Source organism: Natrix helvetica, assembly GCF_964273705.1.
Source record: "Natrix helvetica genome assembly, chromosome: 2".
NCBI lineage: Eukaryota > Metazoa > Chordata > Lepidosauria > Squamata > Natricidae > Natrix > Natrix helvetica.
Window position 1 is genome coordinate 151,228,403 of NC_138552.1, and position 25,651 is coordinate 151,254,053.

At 41.1% G+C, this 25,651-nt stretch overlaps 1 protein-coding gene across 3 annotated transcripts in view; it reads right to left on the reverse strand.

Moving 5' to 3' along the window:
• Positions 1 to 11,672, reverse strand: part of GRHL1 (grainyhead like transcription factor 1) — a 62,864-nt gene extending 51,192 nt beyond the window's left edge. The window contains exon 1 of one of the 3 annotated variants that reach the window (XM_081944997.1): positions 11,499 to 11,672. In XM_081944997.1, the coding sequence (XP_081801123.1) occupies positions 11,499 to 11,518 (20 nt within the window). In that variant the 5' untranslated portion in view covers positions 11,519 to 11,672. Of the gene's footprint in view, positions 1 to 9,724; positions 9,908 to 11,498 lie in introns of those variants that run through there. The other 2 variants (XM_081944998.1, XM_081944996.1) reach the window with 2 other exon arrangements.
• Between the last annotated feature and the right edge of the window lie 13,979 nt (positions 11,673 to 25,651).

Sequence of the window (25,651 nt, forward strand, 5' to 3'; positions counted from 1 at the left end):
ATTATTATCTCCCATTAAGTTTAAAACTTAAAGTCAACATATTTATAGAAAAAGCTTCAGAGGAGTTAATTGTTGTAGAACAAGTAATGCGAACTTGAAAAGCAACAGGCAAACACACAAACCTCTATTTTAAAAATATAAACTTGATTTCTATGTTTTGGATACATTCTCAAAGCTTTCTCTCATCTAGTGAGCTAGAACAGAGGCCCCCAACCTTTTGGATACCAAGAACCAGTTGAATGGAGAAAGGTTTTTCTGTGGACTGGAGGGGATGTAGTTTTCCATGGTGCCTGCATCCCACTGATGGGCTTTGCTTGTTTTCGTGGACCAGTGCCAGTCCACAGACCGGGGGTTGGGGACCCCAGAGCTAGAACACAGCAATTCAGAGCTACCTATAGTCTCACCTGTGCTGGATACATTCAAAATCTCCTCTAGCCAACAATCTTACCCCTATCAATTCAACCTGTGTCGAAAACAGTATGAAAGCCAACACCAATGTGATCATTTTTGCCCTCGAAATCCACATTTCGGGTCCAATTCAACCGAGATTTTCCATTTCTGGTGACTCAGATGAATTAAACTCTATTTCTTATTTCAGCATGCACACTTATTTATCTATTTATTTGATTTCTATAGCTATCCAGAATCAAGTTGATTATGATGAGCAGCTATAGAAATCGAATGAATGAATGAACTAATAAACAAACAAACAAATTACGTGCGTAGAAAGAAATTTGCACAGAGTAATGCTGACTATCTAAAAGGCTTTTTTTGGCCTAGTAAATTTGTTAAAATATTCAACATATTTTTTTAAAGGTAATTTGTAAAATGCTGTTTATCCAATATGTGCTTTGTCCCTACAGAGGAGATAATGCTGCTTGAGCTAGCTTTAAACCAGTTAAAACATAGTTTGTCCTTGAGCATGTACAAGATTTAGTTAACATTTAAGACAGAATCAAGAGTTTTGCTTCATACCGTATATTTCTGGAAGGGCTGGAACCACATGTAAACATAAGATACTATAAGTCCTTGAAGCAAAAGTAGCAGAAACCTACAAAGGACACTCTTTTGTCAAGCACTGATGTTGGGAGGGACCTATAATTTCCAAACCAATACTTCCCAAACATCTAAATGCCATCTGGCTGGAGAAAATGGATATCAAATAAGGTTCTACATTTAGGCAAGAAAAACAAAATGCACAGGTACAGCATATGTGATACCTTGCTCAATAGTAGTAACTGTGAGAGGGATCTTGGAATCCTAGTAGACAGCCATTGAAATATGAGCCAGCAGTGTGCAGCAGCTGCCAAAAAAGCCAACACAGTTCTAGGCTGCATAAACAGAGGGCTAGAATCAAGATCCCGTGAAGTGTTAATACCACTTTATAATGCCTTGATAAGGCCACACTTGGAATACATTCAGTTTTGGTGACCCGATCTAAAAAAGATGTGGAGACTCTAGAAAGAGGGCAGAGAAGAGCAACAAAGATGATTAGGGGACTGGAGGCTAAAACATATGAAGAACAGCTGCAGGAACTGGGTATGTCTACTTTAATGAAAAGAAGGACTAGGGGAGACATGATAGCAGTGTTCCAATATCTCAGGGGTTGCCACAGAGAAGAGGGAGTCTATTCTCCAAAGCACCTGAGGATAGATCCCGAGGATAGATCAAGAAGCAATGGGTGGAAACTAATCAAGGAAAGAAGCAACTTAGAACTGAGGAGAAACTTCCTGACAGTTAGAACAATTAATCAGTGGAACAGCTTGCCTCCAGAGGTTGTGAATGCTCCAACACTGGAAGTTTTTAAGAAGATGTTGGATAGCCATTTGTCTGAAGTGGTGTAGGGTTTCCTGCCTAGGCAGAGGGTTGGACTAGAAGACCTCCAAGGTCCCATCCAACTCTGTTATTCTATTCTATTCTCACTCTTCATCACATATGTCCCTTTTTTAGAAAGAATAAAATGTGGCCCAGATGATATAATTGTTGGTTTTATAATTCACTGAATAACCATTTCCACAAAGTAGATTCTACATCAACTTGTAGAGTAATGATATCAAGAAGAATACCACAAGGTTCCAGCTGTCCAAACTTTATATTAACGACCTGTACCCAGATGATTAGCGAATTTTCAGATGGCCCAACCTAGAAGGAGTTAACAATTTAGAAGAGGAAGAGAACAGTCCTAGTCAGACTTGAACAATAGGCCAAAACAAACAAGACTAAACTTAATTGAGAGATTTGCGAAATCCTAAAGCTAGGGAGTGAAAAGAAAGGGTATAAGTATAGGATGGGGAGCACCTAGCTTGGTAGTAGTATATTTGAAAAATAACTAGGTGTTCCGTAGAAGATTGTAAGTTGAACATGAGCCAATAGTTGTAATTAGGTTGCAAAGAGAGCAAATGCTATTTTGGACTATATTAACACAGAGTCCAGAAACAGCATAGAGCACAGGAAGAAATTGTCCCAATCTGCTCTGCTTTGCTTAGATAACATTGGAATAGCATGTTGTTCTTGGCACTGCTGTCTAAAAAGGACATAAATAAATGAGGGAATTCAGAAAAGGGCAACCAAATTGATGAGAGGACGGGAAATCAAGTTCCTCAAGGAACAACATATGTTTGCCTGCAGAAGAGAAGACGGAGGGGAGGTATGACTGTAGACTTCAGGTTGTCATATTGAGGAAGAAGTAGAATTGTTGCAATTGACCTGGTGGCAATGATCAGAACCAATGGCTTGAACCACACAGATTCAAGCTATATATTAGGAGGAGTTTCCAGCCAATAAAAGTGGTCAGCCAGCACAACAGCCCATTTCATGGACCGGTCTACTCTCCTTTACAGAAGCAGTTGAGAGACCCTTTGTGCAAAGTCCTTCAGCAGTGAGGCAGAATAAAATAACCTCTGAAGTCCTTTCCAATTCTATCATTCAAACTTTCAGATTATAGAACAAAAAAAGCTTCATTTACTCTGGGCTACAATTTATGTTAGAGAAGGCCAGAAAATCACCTAGATTTCTCTGAAGTTTTCAATCTGGATAGAATTTATTTCTAAGGGTGGAAGCCAGTAGTAGTCTCCACTGCTCCATAAGGAAATCATGGGGATTTCACACAGGATATATTTTTCTCCCACGTTACTTACATAGTATTTTCATGAAAATTCTCAGCAGAGATATCTAAAAAACTGAGGCATGGTGTAATATTTACTATTCTATTTCAGCAAATCCCAAATGAAACAATGGATTAAATAGTATCTTAAATCACTGGCCAGATGGATTAAGCCAAATTACATAACCTGGTGAAAGGTACACAGCCTAAGGGGCACTTTGGGATTTATCACCATTCCTGAAAGTCCAAATAATGCCTGTCAAGCAATATATTTTTCCCACCTTCATCTGATTTACCAGCTGTACCAGTGGTGGGATTCAAATTTTTTTACTACTGGTTCTGTGGGTGTGGCTTGGTGGGTGTGGCTTGGTGGGCGTGGCAGGGGAAGGATACTGTAAAATCTCCATTCCCACCTCACTCCAGGGAAAGGTTACTGCAAAATCCCCATTTCCTCCAGATCAGCTGGGACTCCGGAGACAGAGAATAGATGGGGGAGGGGCCAGTCAGAGGTGGCATTTACCAGTTCTCCGAACTACTCAAAATTTCTGCTTCCGGTTCTCCAGAACTGCTCAGAACCTGCTGAATGCCACCTCTGATCTGTATACTCTTCTGAAACAGGTTTTGTCCTATTAAAAATCCACAGATAACATCTAGAACAGGCTACTGCTCTTAAAAGAGCGGAGATATTTTATTTAGTCCATTTAGTTGTGAACAGGTACTGTCTTCAAAATCCATATTTTACAAGTCCTTAAGTAGCTAAACATTTAATTCCATGATGAAAGTCTTAAGTTCTAGTGGTTACTTTTAAAATCCTAGTCGGACTATGCAGAGATCTGGCTTTGAAGGGTGACTTGGAATGCGTGTGGGTGTGCACATTAGGCCAGTCAGCATTTCCTTAAATCAAAAGCATATTTTCCTGGGATTGTATGCAGTGGTGAGTTGCAAAAATCTTTACTGCCGGTTTGGGGTGCTCCTGTGTGCGCTTGCGCACCCAAACTTCTGCACATGCGTAGAAGCATCCGGGCGGGTGGGCAGGGCCTCCTGCCGCCACTACTACCGGTTCAGCCAACCGGGAGCAACCCACCACTGATTGTATGTCTGCCGCTGTGTGTGTCCGTGGGAAGAGTCAGTTTCTTTAAGTAGCTGCTGACAGGTGCACTGTGTATTCCAAACCACCTTTTCTCCTTTAAATAAGCACAGCTCTAAATTCTTTATTATGTGGGACCATGACATTATCCCTTCTCCTTTCTACTACATTATCCTGTCTGGATATCTATTTGTTTTATGAGTCACATCAAATATATTGAAATGGTGTCTTCGATGGCTGAAATTAGACTGGCATCACCAAGACAGGTTTTTTTCTAACAGCAGAAAGGGTAGGCTAGAAATGGGGTGTATTTTAAGCAGACTCACTGACCAGTTGTTAGCAACTGAAAACATCAGACAAGATCTTGACTCCGCAAGGTAAATGCAGTTGTTGCTTTCTGTCCTCTTTCTCCACTAATTCCTTTGCCTGCCTAATTTCCTCCTTAATCTATTATATGACCAAACTAAAATTCTACTTGCTTCAGAAGCCAAGGCAGTTCCATCAATTTACATGTTTACATGTTGTTCTGCTATATTTAATGGAACAGTTAAGATTACCCAGTTGCTGTTTGATGTCCTTCATCTGGAAGCTCTGCCCATACAGTCACCAAGGATTCCCAAAATGTGTGAGTAGTTCTGTGCAACACTTTCTACTTAATTCCCTCCCTAACAAAGAGTCATGAATAATATGCATGATTTCTCTAGCAGATTAAAGCTGCCTTCATCTACATAACAACCACCCAGTGATTAGTAGATGTTGCATCAAGATTATGCTTCTGCTCAGAGTCTCCTATCTTCCTATGCGAGCTGTTGCAGTTTAATAATAAATTTAGGATTAATTCAGTCCAAACAGTACAGGACAATTTGATTATTCCTACTACTGCAACAAGAAAGCCATCCGTACCCCAAAGTCGCCTGCATTGTAAAATATTTTGAGGGACACTAGTCCGCCAAATCGGTATAGTCGAAAATGTATTTTAACTACAAAGTCTTGGATTTAAGAACTGTCCAACACCAAGAGCTGTGGTGGCTCAGTGGTTAGAATGCAGTACTGCAGGCCACTTTTGTTGACTGCCGGCTGCCAGCAGTTTGGCAGTTTGAATCTCACCAGACCAGGCTCAAAGCTGACTCAGCCTTCCATCCTTCCAAGGTCGGTAAAATGAGGAGCCAGATTGTTGGGGGCAATAGGTTGACTTTGTAAACTGCTTAGAGAGGGCTGTAAAGCACTGTGAAGCAGTATATAAGTCTAAGTGCTATTGCTATTGCTATCTGTAAAGTTACTGTTGGCTGCCAGTACAGATATTCACTTATATGGTTTAATGGTTTAAATTAAACAAAACACGTCGGAAAGGTGAAAAAACACTCTTGAGACAACCATGACCTGGATGACTGAGAATCTCCATAGAGATTCTTCAACCACAGCTGAAGGGGTGAGAGAATATACACCGTACTAAACTGCTCCTATTGTGGTTTAGTGAAATAGGTGAAGCACAATCTGTGTAGCATATGGAAGAGCACACCGAGATATCTAGTAAGCCAATGAAGTGTTTTCCTGCTGTTGGAAGACTAGGAAGAGCTGTAAAAGGTTCTGTTAGGGGAGATTGTAGCCAAAGTCACCTCAGTTTTCATGTAGTGTTTGGGTTTTTTAGTCCTTCACCTCTTTTCCAACTACTTCTGCTTAAGATAGATCAAATTTCATCCAACACCTCAGTCAGAATAGGATTTGGATGTGAGTTTCTTACAGTAGTGATTTAAAAATGTGTGAAATTTCGCAAGTTCAATATTTCTGCATAATACGACCTAAAGCAGTGCTTCTTAACCTTTTCTTCACCATGGACCTCCTTTAAATATCTTTTGTGGCCACGAACCATGGCCACAGACCCCCAAGACTTAACTCAGGTTTTAAATCATAACATTTCTTCAAACCTTCACAGACCCCCTGTGATGACATCATGCCCCCCCCCCAGGGGTCCGAGGATCACAGGTTGAGAACTGGTGATCTTAAAGGATAATCTGTTCTCCACACAATTCCCAAAATTAGATAAAGACAACCCAATTAAAGAAATGAGTCCAAAGGATTGTACTGATTCATTTCTGGTTAAATTATTATGATATTTGACACAGATATTTGTAAGATGGCCTAGATAGTAGCAGGGGAAATTATGAGCCGATGGCGTTTTTCCTAAAAATAATGGCCCTGTAATTTGGTCTCAACTGGCAGACCCCCAAATGCTAATATATATATAAAAAAAGACAAACTCTAACTACATGTTTTCTGCATCATTCTCATTGCATCATCCCCAAATAAAATCCTCAGATGCCTTAAAGCTAAGCTAGCTCTATTTAAAAGGAGTGTAGAAAGAATTATCTCTAGACCTATCAACAAAGGCCAGGGTTTGGCTGTAACTCAATCTCTGAATAAAACGGCAGGTTCTTTTAGGAAAATGAGACCATGTTTTCTTTTTTTTTAAAAGCCCTCAAAATGTGTATATTTTTTGACAGCTGTCCTGTGTCAAGTTTTAAGTTCTGACTGGCAGACTGAACTAGCTATACAATACTAAAAAGCATTTGGCAAGATCTGCAAATAAGTCCTCTATTGTGCTTGTAATTATTTCATAAGTACCAGTTTGTTTTCTGCTTGAACAATTTGCAAAAAAAAAAAAAAAGCAAAACATTACAGCAGCAATCCATTACAGGGATAAAGTCGTTATAATACAAAGGTTCTTCAGATGATAAAAGGACTTTTTGGGGGGAGTCATGCTTACATAGAATATAGATTATGGAACTGTGTCTTTCCCCAGACATAGTGAAATACAGTTCACTATGTTCTGGGAAAGACATAATGAACTGAGGACCGTTCTAGTCAAAGCAGAGCCAGTGACCACGGTGGAAGGAAGAGCCAGCAAAAGAGCCAAGTGTTTTGTCATTCCTCTCTGAACAAGAGGAGGATTTGAGATTGCCCACAAGTGCTCCATTCAATTCCTCCTCATAAAGAGGCTGCAAGACAGAGGTCTCTGGTGGAGCTAGAGCCCTGGGAAAGGAGGAAATCACCATCGTGTTCAAACTGCAGTTGGTATCCTTGAAAGGACACTAAATTCACATATTTCCTTTTCTAATCATTTTTGGACATTGTTAACTGCTTTGCAGCTGTTAGGAACCTTTGGTTTTCAACAAGTTTTACCGCATCAAATGAGTTTCCTTCAAATCTTATGAAAGACATTTTAAATGCATGTTTAAAGACTTGTATGGCTGTTTAGGGAACAATTTTAAAAGAATCGATGGTCCCACCTCCTTGATCAGAGCTCTGTGAAGCTAAAACAGCCAAAGAAGAAACATATTTAAGGTTTTGTTTTTCTTTTAAAACTTAGTGCAATTTAAAACTCAGAACATCCTTGTTCCTTTTTTGCCTACCAAAAAGTTTTAGCCCAACACAATCTATTATGTCCATTTAATTTTAGCTGTCTAGTATTTTTCCTTCCATCTAATGAGTATGAATTAGGATTATTGACTGATGATTGACAGTTCCTCTGTGAATTTATAAACCCACATAATCAGAACAGGGATACCTCACCAATCAATTATCTCTGTGGTGGGCACATACTTTTTAGACATATTTTAACAGTAGTGATAGGAGAAAAAGGAACAGGTGCCACTCGAAATATAAATAATGGCAGATAGCCATTTGAAATGTCAATCTCCCCCAACAAACACTGGGAACAAGAAAACTTTAAAAGGTTGAGAGAACAAAGAGCCAAATACAGAGGAGTTTGCCAAACAAAGACTGTTTAATTTGATGGTTCAATAAAGCAATCTCTGAGAATTTTAGAGATAATGAACTAAACAGAAGATTGTCACATTTGCAAAACCCTCAAAAAGCAAATAGCTTTGATTGTCTGGTCTACTGAAAAATAACCATGCAATCACAGGACCAATTCCCAAATTCTGCTTTGGAAAACGATTACATAGAAAAGTGGTATTTCAGTAATAATAAATCTAAATGTATTGGCTTCACATATGTGTATATAAGAAGAGGCATTTACAAATTGTGCACACATTAAATCTTGACAAACAGCACAGTTGGATTTGATCTTTAAAAACAACTTGGCAATATGCATGAATTCTGTCAAGTCTCCTCTGCAATGTCTTTCGGTAAAGAAAACAAACAGAGCACCCTTAAAGCCAACAATTAAAAAGTATGATTAATAGAAGATATTCTCCTTCTCTTATGCTGAAATATCATTCTAATGTCTTACAATTTTAGAGCACGGTAGTTTTCCCAGTGATTTAATTACTGTCACTGGAAAATGTAGTCATTACAAGATGAATTCCAGGATTCAGCATAACTACTCTAGTCTTAGACAAAAATCATTGGAGGTGACTTCAACAATACCTACAAACTACAGAGTAAACTATATGCACCCTGAACTTGATTGTTTTCTCGCAGATGTTTCATTACACAAACTAGTACTGATGATGATACCTAGTTTGGGTAATGAAACATCTGCAAAAAAAACCCAACCAAATTCAGCTCAGAGAGCACCAAGGAGCCCTAATTTCAACCCCGAGTTACAAATACATATACAGTCACAATAGGATCCACTTTAGGTATGGATGAGTAAAACTACTGTGTGGCACCAAAGGGAAACAGGTACCTTGTCTTAGCTAAATCTGCAGGAAACTCTTCTCCAATTCTAGAAATCAAATTTGCTCTTATCATAAGACGTATTATCCATGCTACCACGCAACATTGCACTAGATAGAACAAGAAGCTTTTACAGTGGCTGACCTCCAATTCTCAACAACCCTGCATGGTAGCATATGGACATGTGCAATTGAATGCAACTAAAGTTGCAAAGAGAAACACATACACATTGCATTGACAGCTCGATAAAATCCATGTTGCAAAGTAGGAAGACAAGAGGATGCCAGCATCCATACAGATTCAATTTTGGATCAGCAATACACTCTCAAAATTCTTGCATGGTCAGATGGCTATTGAAACATCAAATTAGATTTAGAACTTGGGAGCCCAAAGAATGACAGCTTTTTATCTGCAATGTTCTGTCCCCAGAGCCAGAACAAGCAGTGATGCATTCTCAAAAGGTGTTTCCATAAATATTGTGTGTATATATATAATCCTAGCCAAAGATCTAATAAGCTTCTCTATGAACTTGCCTTTAATACATTTCCCCATCCCAAAAGAAGTAGCCTTCTATCTTTCTCATGGAACACATAATTAAAAGAAATTTTTAAAAAGTTATTTCACCATATGCTGCCAGAAATGAAGCAAAAGTATTATTAAAGGGGTTCTTAAATCTACCTTGCCTGCAATCAGTCCAAAAAAGCTAATCCCTGAATTTACATAGCCATTCTTTTATCACAGGTAATAAAGGCACCAACGCTTGAAAACAGACATATTAGAGTCACCACACACAAAATAAAATCCTGCCTAGATGAGATTACTTATCACTTTATATGTTTTACCCATGCACATATAAGGTCATTTTAAAAATGTCTACAAAAAGAGAAAATTACCTGGACAAATCCACCTTCCCTAGAGAGTGACTTTCATAAAAATCCATTAGTGTTTGTTTTTCCCCCCCTTCAACAAGGCATTAAGAGGTGTCTCTTTGATATCCACGGAATAAGCCTGCACATCAGGGCCTACTGGAACCTCAAGTCTCAAAGCTCAGCAAAATCTTAAATCAACAGCATTCAAAGCAATTAACACCAAAGTAATGATGCCCCAGTTAAGGCAGCTCTCTCATTGCCCAGCCCTTGTCCTCGTCTTCAAAGAAGGAGGAGGGGAAAAAATATATGTACAGCCCTTCATTAAGTTTCTGCACTAGATAAATCAGTCAAAGGGACAGCCCTGGGCAAGGCGAAGGCTCACACTGGAGCCACCTCCAAGTGGACATTACTTTTCTTCTCCTCCTTTTTGGAAGGTGGAGACCTTAAGATCCTCCTGAGAGACAAGGGATTATTCATCACACTCAACATTTAAAGAGGCAGTGGTGGAGAAGAGGGGGGGGCGGGGGAGATGACAAACCACTGGGCATGGGTGTCAGGTTTCAAAGGCAAGTTCTTCTCAGCCATGGCTTCCAGTGGAAAGAGCCACATCCAAAATCCAAAAAAGCCACTAGACTGCTTTGGCAAAAGTCAACCCAGAACATTAGAAGGCAGAGAATCCAAAGCATGCCACTTCACTCCAAGCCTCCCTGCTGTCGCTTCTGCCTTGGGGACGCTGTCCCAGGCAGTGCTTTCAAACGCAGAGCGGAATTCGTTTGCAAATTCAATCCGGATCTAGCCAAAGTTGAACGAACACCTGTTCAACCCCATCGGATTCCATTAGAAGACGGCTCCCCTTAACGCTCTCTCTTCCTTGTTGAATCTCAAGAAGGGCTGGAGTATTTATCCTTAGCTGGATTTATTAGCAGTGATCGGGTGGACGAACATCAATACACACAAACACACACAAACAAACACACACCCCCCCCCACCGGCGCGGATTCTCGGCTTCAAATTTCGATGGCTCGATCGCCACTTTCGACCTCCTCCGACAGGCGCCCTCCAGGAAGGATCTCAATTCTGTTAAAGTGACCCGGCGGCTATGTATTATGGGACTTGTAGTCCGACGCTGAGGGAAGACCCTAGTTAAGGGACGCCCGTATTTCAGAAACCAACACGCAACCCCGATTTCTGGGGAAACGAGCCGCGAAGACTTGACGCCCCGCCACCCGCCACTGGAAGTATTTGGGAGAGGCAACGTGCGGGGTTGTAGGTTGTGTAAAATGGGAGCTCGGACGCGAATTCCTCCAAGGAGGTTAGGCGCAGGTGTCGCAAGTAAAGGGAACCCACGCGGGCTTGGCTTCACCTCCAAACCGACGGCTAAGATATACGGTCGCGTTAGGACCATTTCGGGAATCAAATCTGTTCGCCTGTAAATTGCACACCCTTAATCCGGGTCGACGGCCTTTTTGCCGTATAACGCGCTTTTCCAATAGCTTGGCTTGGCTCGATCTTTAACTAGGGAAGCCCAAGATCCGATGCGGAGGCTTACGACGAGGCGAGGAAGACCCGGCGCGGCTGCTTGACCCCCTTCCCCCCCCACACACCTTCAAACGACTCGGATCGTTTCGCCCCCTCCTCCACCGTTAGTAGCCGCAATCATAGCCTGGAAAAAAAAGTGACCCAAATCCCACAGGAGGAGGGGGCGGAGTGTGGGCTAGGGGTAGGCGCACCGGTCGAACCTGCCCAGACTCACCCCCTTTTTTCCTCCCCTTCCAGTCTACCCAGCTCGATCACTTACTTGTCGTATTCTTGTGTCATGTCTGGCAGTCAGTGGGTGGCAGAACTGGCCTGGCTGGTTGGGACGGGAACTTGCCGCGGCCCAGGCGAGTTAGGGAGGGGATGAGGAAGAGGCAAAGAAGAGCAGCGAAGGAAAGATCGTACGCAGATCGCCGCACAAACGGGTTTTGTCGGCTTTTCTCGCTCGCTCAGGTGGCTCCCGGGAGTCGCAGGTGGATTCGCCGCTGCGCCTGGCTTCCCATTGGCTGGAGCCGAGAGGCTGGTGCCGGGTGGGATGGAACGGCCAGCCGAGCAACGCCCCTGCGGCACGCCCGATTGGAGGAAGACAGCCGAGAGGGCGTGGCCAAGCGGCGTGGCCGCGTTCTAAATGGAACTTTGGGGCTTGAGATGTATTCCCCCGTTGCGCCGCGCTGGCTGGCGGAGGATCGCAGCGGATCCCACGGAGGTTCTGTCAACGTAGCGTTGTTGTGACGCAGCTTCCCCGGCGTGGTTCAGGCTCCCCTCGAACGTCCTCGGTGCTGTCAAGGAGAAGAAAGGGCCAAATTATATAAACGCCCCCACTCCCCTCGCCGCGAAGTTGAGAGAGAGAGAGAGAGAGAGAGAGAGAGAGAGCGAGAGAGAGACGCCGCGGTTGCGTTATTGAAATCCTGGCTGTGGTTAAGAGACGCAAGATCGGAATGAGGATTTAAAGCGCATCATAAGTGTGTCACTGGCGGTGATTCCGACGGGCGGGGGTGGGGATTTCTGTGTCCGCGTGTTTGTTTCACTTGCCGGAACTAAATCCAAACCTGTTCCCCGATTTCACTTTTATGGAGAATGCGGACACATTCTATTTATATTTAAATGTCCACTTGCTACCTTTACACAGGCGCGCGCGCGCGCGCGCGCGCGCGTGTGTTTATGTATGGAGACACTCTGTAAACAAAATGCTTCCTCATACTGATTTCTATCCTAACCTCCCAGTAAAATGGATTGGATAAAGTGACTTGCCCAGTGCAAATATTTTGATGGTGGGTGATTTTTGAATGGAGATATTTGTTTTATCTCTATAGTTCCTAGTACTGTAATATGACATTGAAATATGGGCAAGATCAGTCACTAATGAAGGATTAAAATTATCAACAAAACATCAATAGGCACCAGCCTTTGAAAAGATAATTGGACTTTTTTTTCAGTGTTGTTGCTTGCACAGACATACTAGACTAACTAGAATCTTGTTTATCAACTCCATTTCCCCATAATCTAGTTATCATTATGCATAAGTACATATTTAAAATTTGTAACATTTACATTGACAGAGGAAACATTTAATATTCAAATCACATATAAAACACACTTCAAATATTTAATAATAAAATCAGCAAACATTACACTCCAATAGTAGAATAGTAATAATGAAGGAATCAAATAGGAGTAATTGTGCAACACTGTGTAACATTGAAAAATGGCATTGGGATGGGATTTTGGTGTGTAACATAAATTGATAGTGAAAATAAGACAAGATATAAAAAAGTGAACTGGTCTTTGGAGATCCCAATACAAAAGAAAGTCTTTTGAGAAAAAGATATACTTGTTTTGATTATATGATTTAAACATAAGTCCAACGATGTTGTATAGACATGGCAAAGGAATGACTAGAATTCTAAGAACATGATTTATTCATTTGTTTACAATGAAAGATTGAATTAGTGAAGGGTACAAAGATGGTGAGAGATTCTAAATGTGGCAAAAATAATTTCTTGCTAATGTCAAGAGAGGATTTCAGGAAACAAAAATGTACATGGAAGAAAAGTGAGAGAAATTAGCATAAAAAGAGAGTTGAGGGAAGAGAAAATTTGAATCCTGTATGAATTCTGTATGAAAAAGAGAAGTGACTCTCTCCACAGAATGAATGGAAGGGGATGCAAGGAAAGAGAATTTGGAGGTATATGAGTCAGAAGAAAAAGTACTGTGCATCACAGACGGCACAGAAGTGTGAAGAGCTACAGGTAAGTTCTTAACTTATGACACAATTAGGACCAGAATTTCTGTTATAAATCAGTGCAGTTGTAAAGGGAATCATCATGTGACCAGACCTGGTTTTATATCTAGTTTTACTGCGGTTGTTAAGCAAATCTAATTTCCCCAATTGACTTGCTTGTCAGAGACCAGCAGAGAATATCACAGATCACAATCAAGTAACTCTGGGATGCCGCAACCATCATAAATGTGAGCTGATTAGCAAGTGCCTAAATTGTGAACATATGACTGCAGGAGAGACGCAACTATCTTAACTTCAAGGATAGTGCATCACTTTTTCCGAGCCTGTCATAACTTCAAGCTGTCATTAAGCAAATGGTCATAAGTACAGGACTACCTGCACATTAATAGGAAGTATGGGAAAATAATTGCTTAAAGCAGGGGTGTCCAAACTTGGCAACTTTAAGACTTGTGGACTTCAACTCCCAGAATTCTGGAAGTCCACAAGTCTTAAAGTTGCCAAGTTTGGACACCCCTGGCTTAAAGGAATGATGACATGAAAGTAGCTGTGGAGGAGAAAACATGCACAGAAATGAGACCAAAATAAAGATGCTGCCTGATGACAAGAAAGAGAAAAAGATGGTTGCAAAGGATGTAGTAAAACAAGGAACTCTGAAAGTTCAGAGAAGCAAAAGAAAAATGAATGATTTTGACTGCTTATCTTGATAAAATGTTTATTAAATACATGAATGTTGAAACAGCCAAATGCTAGTCAAAAGCTAATGGGCAGCAACTAGAATGGCTGTGCAGAGGAGTCGGTGTCTATCCACTGTATTATATAGAAGTGAGGATCGGGTGTGTCGAGAGAAACATAAAAATAAGTGGAATGAAGTGGGATTGTTAAGGAGTGGGTGTGGTGAAACGAGGAGAGACCAGGAAAAATGAGGGAGATGAATTAATGTGGATTGAATTCACAGTGGCCAAGTTGGGGTGGTGAAACCCCTGGCATGATTTGGTTAGATTGAGAAAAGGAGCATCGGATCTCCAATCTTTCAACTGAAAGAAGGAGGAATGGGTGAGGAGGAAGGAACAAAAATCGGGGTTGATGGAGTTTGTGAGTTGGTTGAGAGGATAGAAGTCTAAAGCACAAAAATCAATGTACGAAGAACTGTACAAACGATGTCTGGAAAAAAGAGATATGGATACAGTGTATGGTGTTGGGTTGATGAACTACTAGTAATACTAATTATATTTCCTTTTCTTGTTCTTATCTTGAGCCTTTAATTTTTTGATGAGGGCTTGCATTTCTTGCTTCTCTCTGCATTCTCCCTACTGTTGCTTGGCCCAGACAAATTGCAGGATGGGTAAGTATTGAAGGTGTGGATGGTGTGGGTGTAGAATTGAAAAATCCACAAGGTAATCATGGCTGTTTAATCGAAGCCTTAGCCTTTGATCACAAGCATCATCCTGACTTTTTGGACCCTTCCTGTGAACACATTGAGAGAAAAAGAGAGTGATTTGGGGGGGGGGGATTGCTTAAATCAACATTTTGGTTCATTTGATTCATACATGTATGCGTATGCATTGTATATAGGGTATGTATATGTATGTCAATTCTGAGTCTTGGACAAACTTTTTGTAATCAAACTTAACTGTTTGTAATTTTTCCAGAATTTCCATAAAATCATCATTTTATTGGTAAAAATAAAATGCTTTGTTCTTAAGGAGCTCAGAGTGATCCATTATTTGATCCTCTCAACAAAGGATGGGGCTGCAAGAGAGGGATTAAGCCAAATCATCCAGTGAGACTCGTGATGATGGGAGGACTTGAACCTGATTCCCCCAGTCCAACTCTTTAGCCGCCCCAGTAGCTCTTTGTGGCCTTTATCAATGGTATGTATCTCACTCATAAAAGAAAAAAAGAATGCTGTCTCTTATAGTAGAAGGTGGCCATTCAATTAAAAGTTTGAAACAGCACCCTAGAAAAATCCAATGGCAAACCACTCCTATATTATCTAACAAAATGATTTTTAAATGCTACATTAATTTTAGACTTCTCATGCCATAACCGTTCCATCCAAATCTCAATTCATGATGTTCTAATTCCAATTGCCTTTTATTTTTTTAAAGTAACCCCCTTTTTCAGCAAGGAAATATGGACAATGTCACCCCAGGTGCAGAGAGGAGGAAGAGGAGGAGGAGGAGAAAAATAAAGAAGAGGGAAGAGAGACAAAATGGGTTAAACCAGGGGTGAAATCCAGCAGGTTCTGACAGGTTCTGAAGAACTGGTAGCAGAAATTTTAAGTAGTTTGGAGAACCGGCAAATGCCACCTCTGGCTGGCCCCAGAAAGGGGTGGGAATTGATATTTTGCAGTATCCTCCCCCCGCCACACCCACTAAGCCCCGCCCACAGAACTGGTAGTAAAATATTTTGAATTTCACCACTGGGTTAAACTATCTTCTCACAAAGAAGTGCAAATCTGGGAAAGTACTTAGGTGGTTGTTTTTACACTGCCTTTTCATATCTCCCTCTATTCCCAAAATGCCAAACACGTGCCTCTAAATTTGTTTGAATTAAACGGTCAGAAGAAAGCTGCAGCTCCCACGTCAGCCAGGCTGATTCATCAGTGACTCCATTCACAGAGCTGCTTTCAGTGGAGTAACACTCTTTTATTGCACAGACTGGGTGGCTGCAACACATTTGACTAATGGGCCAAGCAAAGGTAAACGGCTTGTAACATTGTTGTAATTGCCCTGCAGTTGAGAAAAGTTGTTTAGAGCTCTGGTTTTCAATCTTTCTTTCAATTCCTATTGATCATTTTCTGTGAAAGCATGTTAGGTGCCACAGTGAGAGAACCAAAAGTCCTCCTTCCCCAAGGACATTTGCCTGGTATTATTATTTGTGGCTTAAAGATTTCATTGAATTCTACATGACTTATTTAACAGATTAAGAGAGTTGGAAGGGACCTTGTAGGTCATCTAGTCGTCCACCACCCTTGTCCAAGCAGGAGACCATACACCATTTCTGACAGGTGGAAGTCCAGTCTCTTCTTGAAAGCTTCCAGTGGTGAAGCTCCCACAACTTCTGAAGGCAAGCTGTTCCATTGGTTGATTGCTCTCATTGTCAGAAAATTTCTCCTTATTTTCAGGTTGAATCTCTCCTTGTTCAGTTTCCATCTTGTGTCCCACATAGATTACTTCTGAGATTCACTGATAAAAAACATGTTACCAATTGAGAACTACTGTTTCATGGCACAAGGCCGCTCTAAAGACATACTGTAATTACGATTGCACGTAGAAACCTCCAGCATTCACAGATTAGGCTGGTCCTTTCTAACTCATCAATAGAGGAAGAACATTACCAAGGAAAGTGAAGCAGTCATGATAGCAGCCAACTTTTATTTTATTATTGTAATAGATTGGGCAATGAGCCATCATATGTCTTTATATCAGTAAATCAAATAGTTTAACCATTTCAAAACATTGGAGCATACTTTTTTTGAAGCACTTTTTTCTCTGTAAGGGCTTGGTGTCCTTTGAGCTTGGTTGTTTTCTCCCAGACATTTCATTACCCAATGGTAACATCATCAGAACATTGATGATGTTAGCTAGTTGGATAATGAAATGTCTGCAAAAAGACAAGCAAGCTCAGAGACCACCAAGGACTCCATAAAAGCTTCCATGAAGCTCCATGAAGAAGCTTCTTGGATGAGAAGCGAAACATCTTTAAAGAAAAACCAGAAAGTCCAGTTGCCTCTTGAAAAAGCATCTTTGGGACAACCATGACCTGGATGACATAGAATCTCCATAGACAAGGACTCCATAGTTCAGCTACGGAGCTACAAATATTCTCTTCTTTTGCTATTATTTTCTCTTACTTCTTCCAATCTCCACTGTCTCTTCTCAATTCTGTCTTGTTTGCAACAGGGGAAACAAGCTGTCATGGAACAATGTTCACAATTTGATTTATGGTAAATCAGAAAGGTCGGCAATTTGGCGGTTCGAATCCCAAAGTGCCACGTAATGGAGTGAGCTCCCGTTACTTGTCCCAGCTTCTGCCAATCTAGCAGTTCAAAAGCATGTAAAAATGCAAATAGTAAAATAGGAACCACTTTTGATGGGAAGGTAACAGTGTTCCATGTGCCTTCAGCATTTAGTCATGCCATCCACATGACCACGGAGACGTCTTCGGCAGCACTGGCTCTTCAGCTTTGAAATGGAGATGAGCACTGCCCCCTAGAGTCGGGAATGACTAGCATGCATGTGCGAGAAGAACCTTTACCTTAAATTTATTTAATAGTTATTTGAATGCACCCATGATATGCTCTGAGAATTTCCAACGTACTCAAAGATTATCTCCTTTTCTAGAACAAAAAAATCAGCCTGCAGTGCACATAAAACCTTTTTCATGCTGATCAACTCTAGAAACACAGGGTAGACCTTGTATTGGCATAGTTACCATAATATTTAATCTTTTTCTTACAGCCAGCATAGTTATCTCGTTTTTTGTTACTGAAAATAAAATTGGCAGCAGTAGCGCAGTGTGCCCTCTATTATTTTTGTTAATGATTTAAGCCTGTCGGTTTGTTTGACTCATATTGTTCATATTGCTATTAGAATATCTTCAATTCATCACTCATCATTTGATGCTCACAGCAATCACGTTACTATTGGAAGTGGAATCCCCAAGGAATAAGTGTTTGAAAAATGTGTTACTGTTGGATATTTTTAATCTGTGACTTTAGTAATCTCCTTCTCTCCCTTTTAATGTGTCTTTGTTTTGCCATCAGAAATGGCAATCTAGTTTTCTGCTTATGGTAGAGGGTATTCTGCTAACTCTATTTAGAAGAATTTGGAACTTCTGCTCTATATTCCTGCCTTGATGGTAACCTCAGCAGAGAAAGATGCCAACAGTTGCTGATTCTTCAGAGGATTCCATGTGACTGCAGTGGCACTGTTTCAAGTCATAATCACACAATTTTTAGTTCTGCATAATCAGTTCCCAAATGGAGCTAACCCAACAGATTCTCTACTTGATTACAGTTTGATTTCAGGCCAAACAACATCCAGGTTTGTTCCTGCGTAATTTATGTAGGAGACTTGTTGTGAAATTCTCAGAGAAACTGCAATCTCAAATGTGCTTTTTAAATATAGCATTTTCCAACTGCTACACACTGTTACTATATGGGATTTTCTGCTGCACATTGTTCTCGCAATTTATTCTGTGTAAAAGGAAAATATGGATTTAAAATTAAAATTGCTCATTTGCAGCTGTTGTTATGTGGTCTTCTTCCACCAGGTGAATTATACAGTATATCTTATTGATCTTTAGATCCTTTTTGGGACTCACAAAATGTAGACAGCCAAGTAATGGGGGCATATTTAATAAGGGTATCCATACTTCAAAAAGGTTTTGGAAAAATCTTCAGGTCTCACACAGACACTTTTTTCAGGTTTCTTGCACCTAGATTGGTTTAATCAAAGGTAGAGAAGCACTGGGCTTGTGCCTGGTCCAAAATAATGATTCCATATAATTTTCAAAGTGTGTATAGTCCTAACATTTAACACATTACTCAAAGCTGTCCCATATATTACAAAAGAAATCAACATTAATGTTTTTATTGATAATCCATGATGTCTGGAGGATTTTCCTTTCTAGAGGCAGGGGCACTGCATATTGTCCAAGGTCAAATATTGTAAGAAAAACATACATCAACCTACAGAGAAATGGATATTTAGTCTTTGTTTTAAAGTGTGATAAATGGGAAATATCTTAAAGTTAGCAATAGAATTTGCCAACGTGTAGAATATTTGTTAGTAGTCTGTTCAATCATTCTTCAAACTTTATCAGAGGCCTTAGGATGGATGGATGTTGGACAGATTTATGTATTCTTCTATTTATACTTAGAGGAATTAAACATTGGTTTATTTATTTTTTTCATTATAAATGCAGACACACAATGAGATCAAACCACTAATGTCTCTTTCATAAGTTTACAGGGTGTAACTGCAATTTTATGGTAAGCTGAGCCAAGAGTAAAGTTATCTAAATTCACTAAGGCTTTATTTATTCTTACTTCATCAATTCATCTTTCAGAACCCACAGAAGAACTTCAGCCACTTTTAACATTGAATTGTTTATATCAAAATTTGTGAAATGGTACTATTTACGATAGAACCTGGCTAACGCGTCTCAAAGAAAAAAGGAATATCTAAGCTCTGCTTCCTTATGGGCTGTGCTCTTGGATTTCCCCCCTTCTCCCCCCCCCCACTTCTGTGACGAATACATCTTTTCCTTCTCTTGGGACAAATACAATTGGAAGGTTTTCTACTAGTTTATTCACCTGCTAGCACAAAGAGAGACTATTACCCTACTGATTTGGGAGATAACACCATCCTGCTTTGAAAAATGTCCTAAAGCTTTGTTGTCCTCCCACTTTACTCTATTTTAAGAATCTGAAGATGGATCTTGTTCATGGCACCCCTTACTGTACCGCTTTACGAAAGTATGAAAGAGCTACCTACATCCACAGGGTGAGAATTATCTGAGCCTCGTTTTGCTTCTGAATGCTTGGGTGTCATCTCCTGGCTTTAGGAACTGTTGTCAAGCTTAAGCTAGATCAGACCAGGTGATGGTAATCTAAGCCTAACAATATACTCCCATGTATATCTAATCAGAAGTAAGTTCTATTTTGTTTCCTGCCTTATTTCCAAATAAGCATAGGACTTCAACCTCACTTAGACATCATTGGACTGTTGCAACACTCAGAGGTGGGTTACTACCGGTTCGCACTGGTTTGGGTGAACCGGTAGTGGAAAGTGCAACTGGGTCACTGAACTGGTAAGGACAGCAGGCCCTCCATGCCCCCGAACCGGTTCCCTGGTCACCGCAGCATGGTGGTTTTTTTGACATTTTTAATGTTCTGCTAATGCGCAAACATATTTACAGACAATTGCGCACGCATACGGAGCAAGTCGTGTGCGCACCGAACCAGCACTAATGCCGGCAGAAACCCACTCCTGGCAACTTCCTCTTCATAGGACTGTCATTCAAAGATTTCAGCTGTGGAAATTGTAGCCAGCAAGAATATGGCGGCAAAAAATCAGAACTGTAGATCTATACCTGTAATCTGTATTACAATGAATTTCTCCCAATGTACTTTAGCTATAAGTGCAATTTGTAGTATTTATTACTGCAGTTAGTACAGATCTAGGATACCTAACAGGTTATCTGAGCCATGGTGGCCCAATGATTAGAATGCAGTATTGCAGGCTAATAGACTGCTCACTGCCAGGAGTTCGATCCTGACTGGTTCAAGGTTGACTCAGCCTTCCATCCTTCCGAGGTTCGTAAAATGAGGACCCAGATTGTTAGGGGCAATAGCCTGTTTTTTTAAACTGCTTTGAGAGTGCTGTAAAGCACTGTGAAGCAGCGTATAAGTTTAAACGCTTTTGCTACTGGGCCCTATTATTCCTTTAAATCTATGTTTTTCAAAGTTGGCAACTTGAAGACATGAAGTTGGGGAATTCTGGGAGTTGAAGTTGGCACTTCAAGTTGCCAACTTTGAAAAACACTGCATTAAATTTAGTATGGGAAATTATTTTATACATTCTGCTGATTATCACAACATAGTAGTTTGTTGCCCAAATCTAGACAAATTATTCTCTCCAGATGCGCCTGATTACAGAATGGAATTTGCTTCCTGGGAAACTCAACACAGACACACCCCGCTCCTGTTCAAGATGGAGTTGTTCTAGCAGGCATTTTTCTTAATGAGCTGAATAGTTTCAATATGCAAATGTCATTTCTTAAAATCAGAGTTTCCTTTTCCAAGATGATACATAGTATTTGTCTGTTGCGATAGTTTATTAATGTGGCATGTGTGCATATTTTTAAACTGTTCAAAGCCACCTGGACTTTTTTCTGACAGGAAGATTGATTTTTCTATACAATAGAGTGTATTTGAGCCTAATTAGCAAAGGATGCTAAAATACTGCTTACGGTATTAGTGTTCTTTATCTGAAGCAAGGAGTACTGCTATTAAATCAAAAGTAGAACTGGAGACACACTGTTAAAAAAAATTACCAACAATCATTATTAATGATTTAAATTAATTATAGCTGCCCGCACCCATAGACTCTTGGTGGCTTACAAATACAAGACAATAAAAACAGTTAAAAACATACATTCCTACAGGCAGCCCAGGCTAAAACAATCAAACGATAACAAATCAAACGAAACCAGCCCCCCTCCTCCAAACCTCATGAAGTCTAGGCCTGGGACCAAGGCCAGATTTTAAGAGCTTTCCAGAACTCTAGGAGAGAGGAGGTGTCTGAATCTTGGGGGTGGGTGGGTGGGTGGGTGGAAATGATGTTCCAGAGAGCAAAGATGGTGACAGACAAAGCATACTTCCTTAGTACCACAAGATAACTGTATTTAATAGGAAGGGCGTGCGCATAATCCTTCTGCCAGAACGTACTGGGCAGGTGGAAAAAATTGGAGATTGGTGGTCCCTCAGGTATCCAGGATTCAGAATGCAGCCCAGATTGTCCTCGACATACAACAGTTCGCTTAGTGACCGTTCCAAGTTACAATGGCATTGAAAAAAGTGACTTATGATCATTTTTCACACTTACGACCATGGCAGCATCCCCGTGGTCACTTGATTTACATTTGGATGCTTGACAACGGATTCTATTTATGACGGTTGCAGTGTCCCAGGGCCACGTGATCCACCTTTTGCAACCTTCTGACAAGCAAAGTCAAAGGGGAAGCCAGATTCATTTAACAAACGTGTTACTAATTTAACAACTGCAGTGATTCATTTAACAAATGTGGCAAGAAAAGTCAAAAAATGGGGCAAAACTCACTTAACAAATTTCTCACTCAGCAACAGAAATGTTGGGCTCAATTGTGGGCATTAGGATTACCTGTATAACAGAGCTGGAAGGGACCCTTGGATGTCTTCTGGTCCAATCCCCTGCCCAAGTAGGAGACCCTATACTCGTGATGGCGAACCTATGGCACACGTGCCACAGGTGGCTCACAGAGCCATATCTGCCGACTTGCAAGCCGTAAGCTCCAACACGCGAGTGCCAGCCAGCTGATGTTTGGCCTTCTGGGGGGCCAGCGGAGGCCATTTTCGGCCACCCCAGGCTTCAGGAAAGCCTCCAAAGCCTGGAGAGAGCGAAAAACAGGCCCAATGGGCCAAACGGAAGTTTGGAAATGATCCGTTTCCGGCTTCCGGAGGGCCTCCGGGGGGGCTAGGGTAGGCAGTTTTCACCCTCCCCAGGCTCCAGGAAAGCCTCCGGAGCCTGGGGAGGGCAAAAAACAGGCCCAACGGGCAAACCGGAAGTTCCTTTTTGGACCTCCGGTTGGCCCCTTGGGCCCATTTTTCACCCTCCCCGGGCTACGGAGGCTTTCCTGGAGCCTGGGGAAGGCGAAAATGCCCCCCCCCCCGCCACCAGAGGAAATACCAAGCTCACCTTGGAGGCGAGCAGTGCAGTATGCGTGGGGGGGAGTGTGGGGAGGGGATGTGCATGCATGCGCATGTGGGGGTGCGCTTTGCATTATTGGTGCTGGCACACACTTGTGCATTTTTGGAACCCAACAACAAAAAGGTTTGCCATCACTGCCCTCTACCATTCTAGACAAATGGTTGCCCTGTCATCCTTTTTCCCCACCCACCCACTTCTAACCCAATATAAATGAACAAGTTCTGTCATTCTCAGTTTCCTTATCAACCTCATTGTGATCTTCATTATTCAGTGTTTTCCAGAGAGGTTGAAGCAGAGCACAAGATGACAAAGAAGGAAACAAAAATTCAAGAAATTGTGAAACAGAAATGAACTGCTGATTCCAAAGAAGAGTACATAGGTAGCTCAGGGTTGAATTGTAAAGTCCTTGGTGCTTTCTGAGTTTGGTTGTTCAGTTGCACACATTTCATTACTTGAGTAGGTGACTTCATCAGTGCTAGTTGGGTGTGGGGTTGCTCCTTATTTACATACAACAGTTTGTGTTGGTGAGGGATTAGTTTTCTACTTGGTAGTTCCTTAATTAGAGTATTGTTTTCTGTTTGATTGTTTATCTGATATTAATCCCAGTTTATTTAGCTGTAGGCTGCTGGAGTAGATGTATTTTGGTCTGTTTCTTTCGTAGCTTTTTATTGTTTCTTTTGAATAGTGTGTAAATGTAAATTATCTCTATGTGTCTATTAATGGCTGATTTGGCAGAATACTGTGTTCCCAAGAATTCCCTAGTGGCTTTGAATTTAGCTTCCTCTAGGATGCTCAGTTTCCCATACAAAGCTGTGGTTGAGTCTGTCCATGTGTTGTAACTTTTCATTGTGTCTTGTGACTGTTAGTTGGTATTCACTGTTGTGGTGTACTATCTTCTGTCTTCTATCATACAGAGTGGGTACTACAGTCCTTACATTATATGTTGCAAATAACTTCTGAGGTTTTTTTGTTTACATTTGTATAGTTGCCCACCTCACACGAAAGCGACTCTGAGCAGTGTTGTTCTTGATCTATACTGTGGTTCACTAGAGATGTTTTGAAGGGCTTTACTTGATTCATGTGCTATGGCGTTTGGTTGTTTCTAAAATGTCTTTCTTGTAGGACAGTGTTATCCTTTCCATGACTTGTATTAATTGTTCTGTAGCGAGTTAAATACTGTACTTTTCGGAGTATAAGACGCACCTTTTCCCCCCAAGAGATGGCAAAAATCTGGGTGCCTCTTATACACTGAATGCAGCATTTTTGGCCTCCCGAAACCCTGCCCTCTTCACAAAAATGGACGTGCAGGTTTGGGTGGCCTGCAAAGTGCTCCTGGGGGCTAGGGAGGGCACAAACGAGCAAAAAATGGGCCATTTTTTTGCTCATTTTAATACAATACAATAGTAGAGTTGGAAGGGACCTTGGAGGTCTTCTAGTCCAACCCCCTGCCTAGGCAGGAAACCCTATACCGTTTCAGACAGATGGCTATCCAACATCTTCTTAAAGACTTCCAGTGTTGGGGCATTCACAACTTCTGGAGGCAAGCTGTTCCACTGATTAATTGTTCGAACTGTCAGGAAATTTTCCTTAGTTCTAAGTTGCTTCTCTCCTTGATTAGTTTCCACCCATTACTTCTTGGTCAACCCTCAGGTGCTTTGGATAATACTTTGACTCCCTCTTCTTTGTGGCAACTCCTGAGATATTGGAACAGTGCTATCATGTCTCCCCTAGTCCTTCTTTCTCTTAAGCTAGATATACCCAGTTCCTGCAACCGTTCTTCATATGTTTTAGTCTCCAGTCCCCTAATCATCTTTGTTGCTCTTCTTTGCACTCTTTCTAGAGTCTCCACATCTTTTCTACATCGTGGCGACCAGAACTGAATGCAGTATTCCAAGTGTGGCCTTACCAAGGCATTATAAAGTGGTATTAACACTTCACGTGATCTTGATTCTATCCCTTTGTTTATGCAGCCTAGAACTGTGTTGGCTTTTTTGGCAGCTGCTGCACACTGCTGGCTCATATTTAAATGGTTGTCCACTAGGACTCCAAGATCCCTTTCACAGTTACTACTACTGAGCAAGGTATCATCTATACTGTACCTGTGCATTCCATTTTTGTTGCCTAAATGTAGAACCTTACTCTTTTCACCATTGAATTTCATTTTATTAGATAGTGCCCAATGTTCAAGTTTGTCAAGATCCTTCTGTATCTTAAGCCTATCTTCTGGAGTGTTGGCTATTCCTGACAGCTTGGTGTCATCTGCAAATTTGATGAGTTCCCCATTTATTCTCTCATCCAAATCATTGATGAAGATGTTGAAGAGTACTGGCCTAAAACAGAGCCTTGGGCTACTCCACTGCATACTTCCCTCCATGTAGATGCAGTTCCATTGAGCTCTACACGTTGAGTGCGGTTGGTCAGCCAGTTACAAATCCATCTGGTGGTGATGCTGTCTAACCCACATTCTTCTACTTTATCTAGTAGTAGGTTATGGTCTGCCTTATCAAGCCTTACTGAAGTCCAAGTAAACTATATCGACGGCATTCCTCTGGTCCACTAATTTTGTCACATTATCAAAGAATGCAATAAGATTAGTCTGTCATTTGTTTTTGACAAATCCATGTTGGCTTTTGGCTATTACTTTGTTTGCTTCTAGGTGTTCGCAAATTCGTTGCTTGATTATTTTTTCCAGAATCT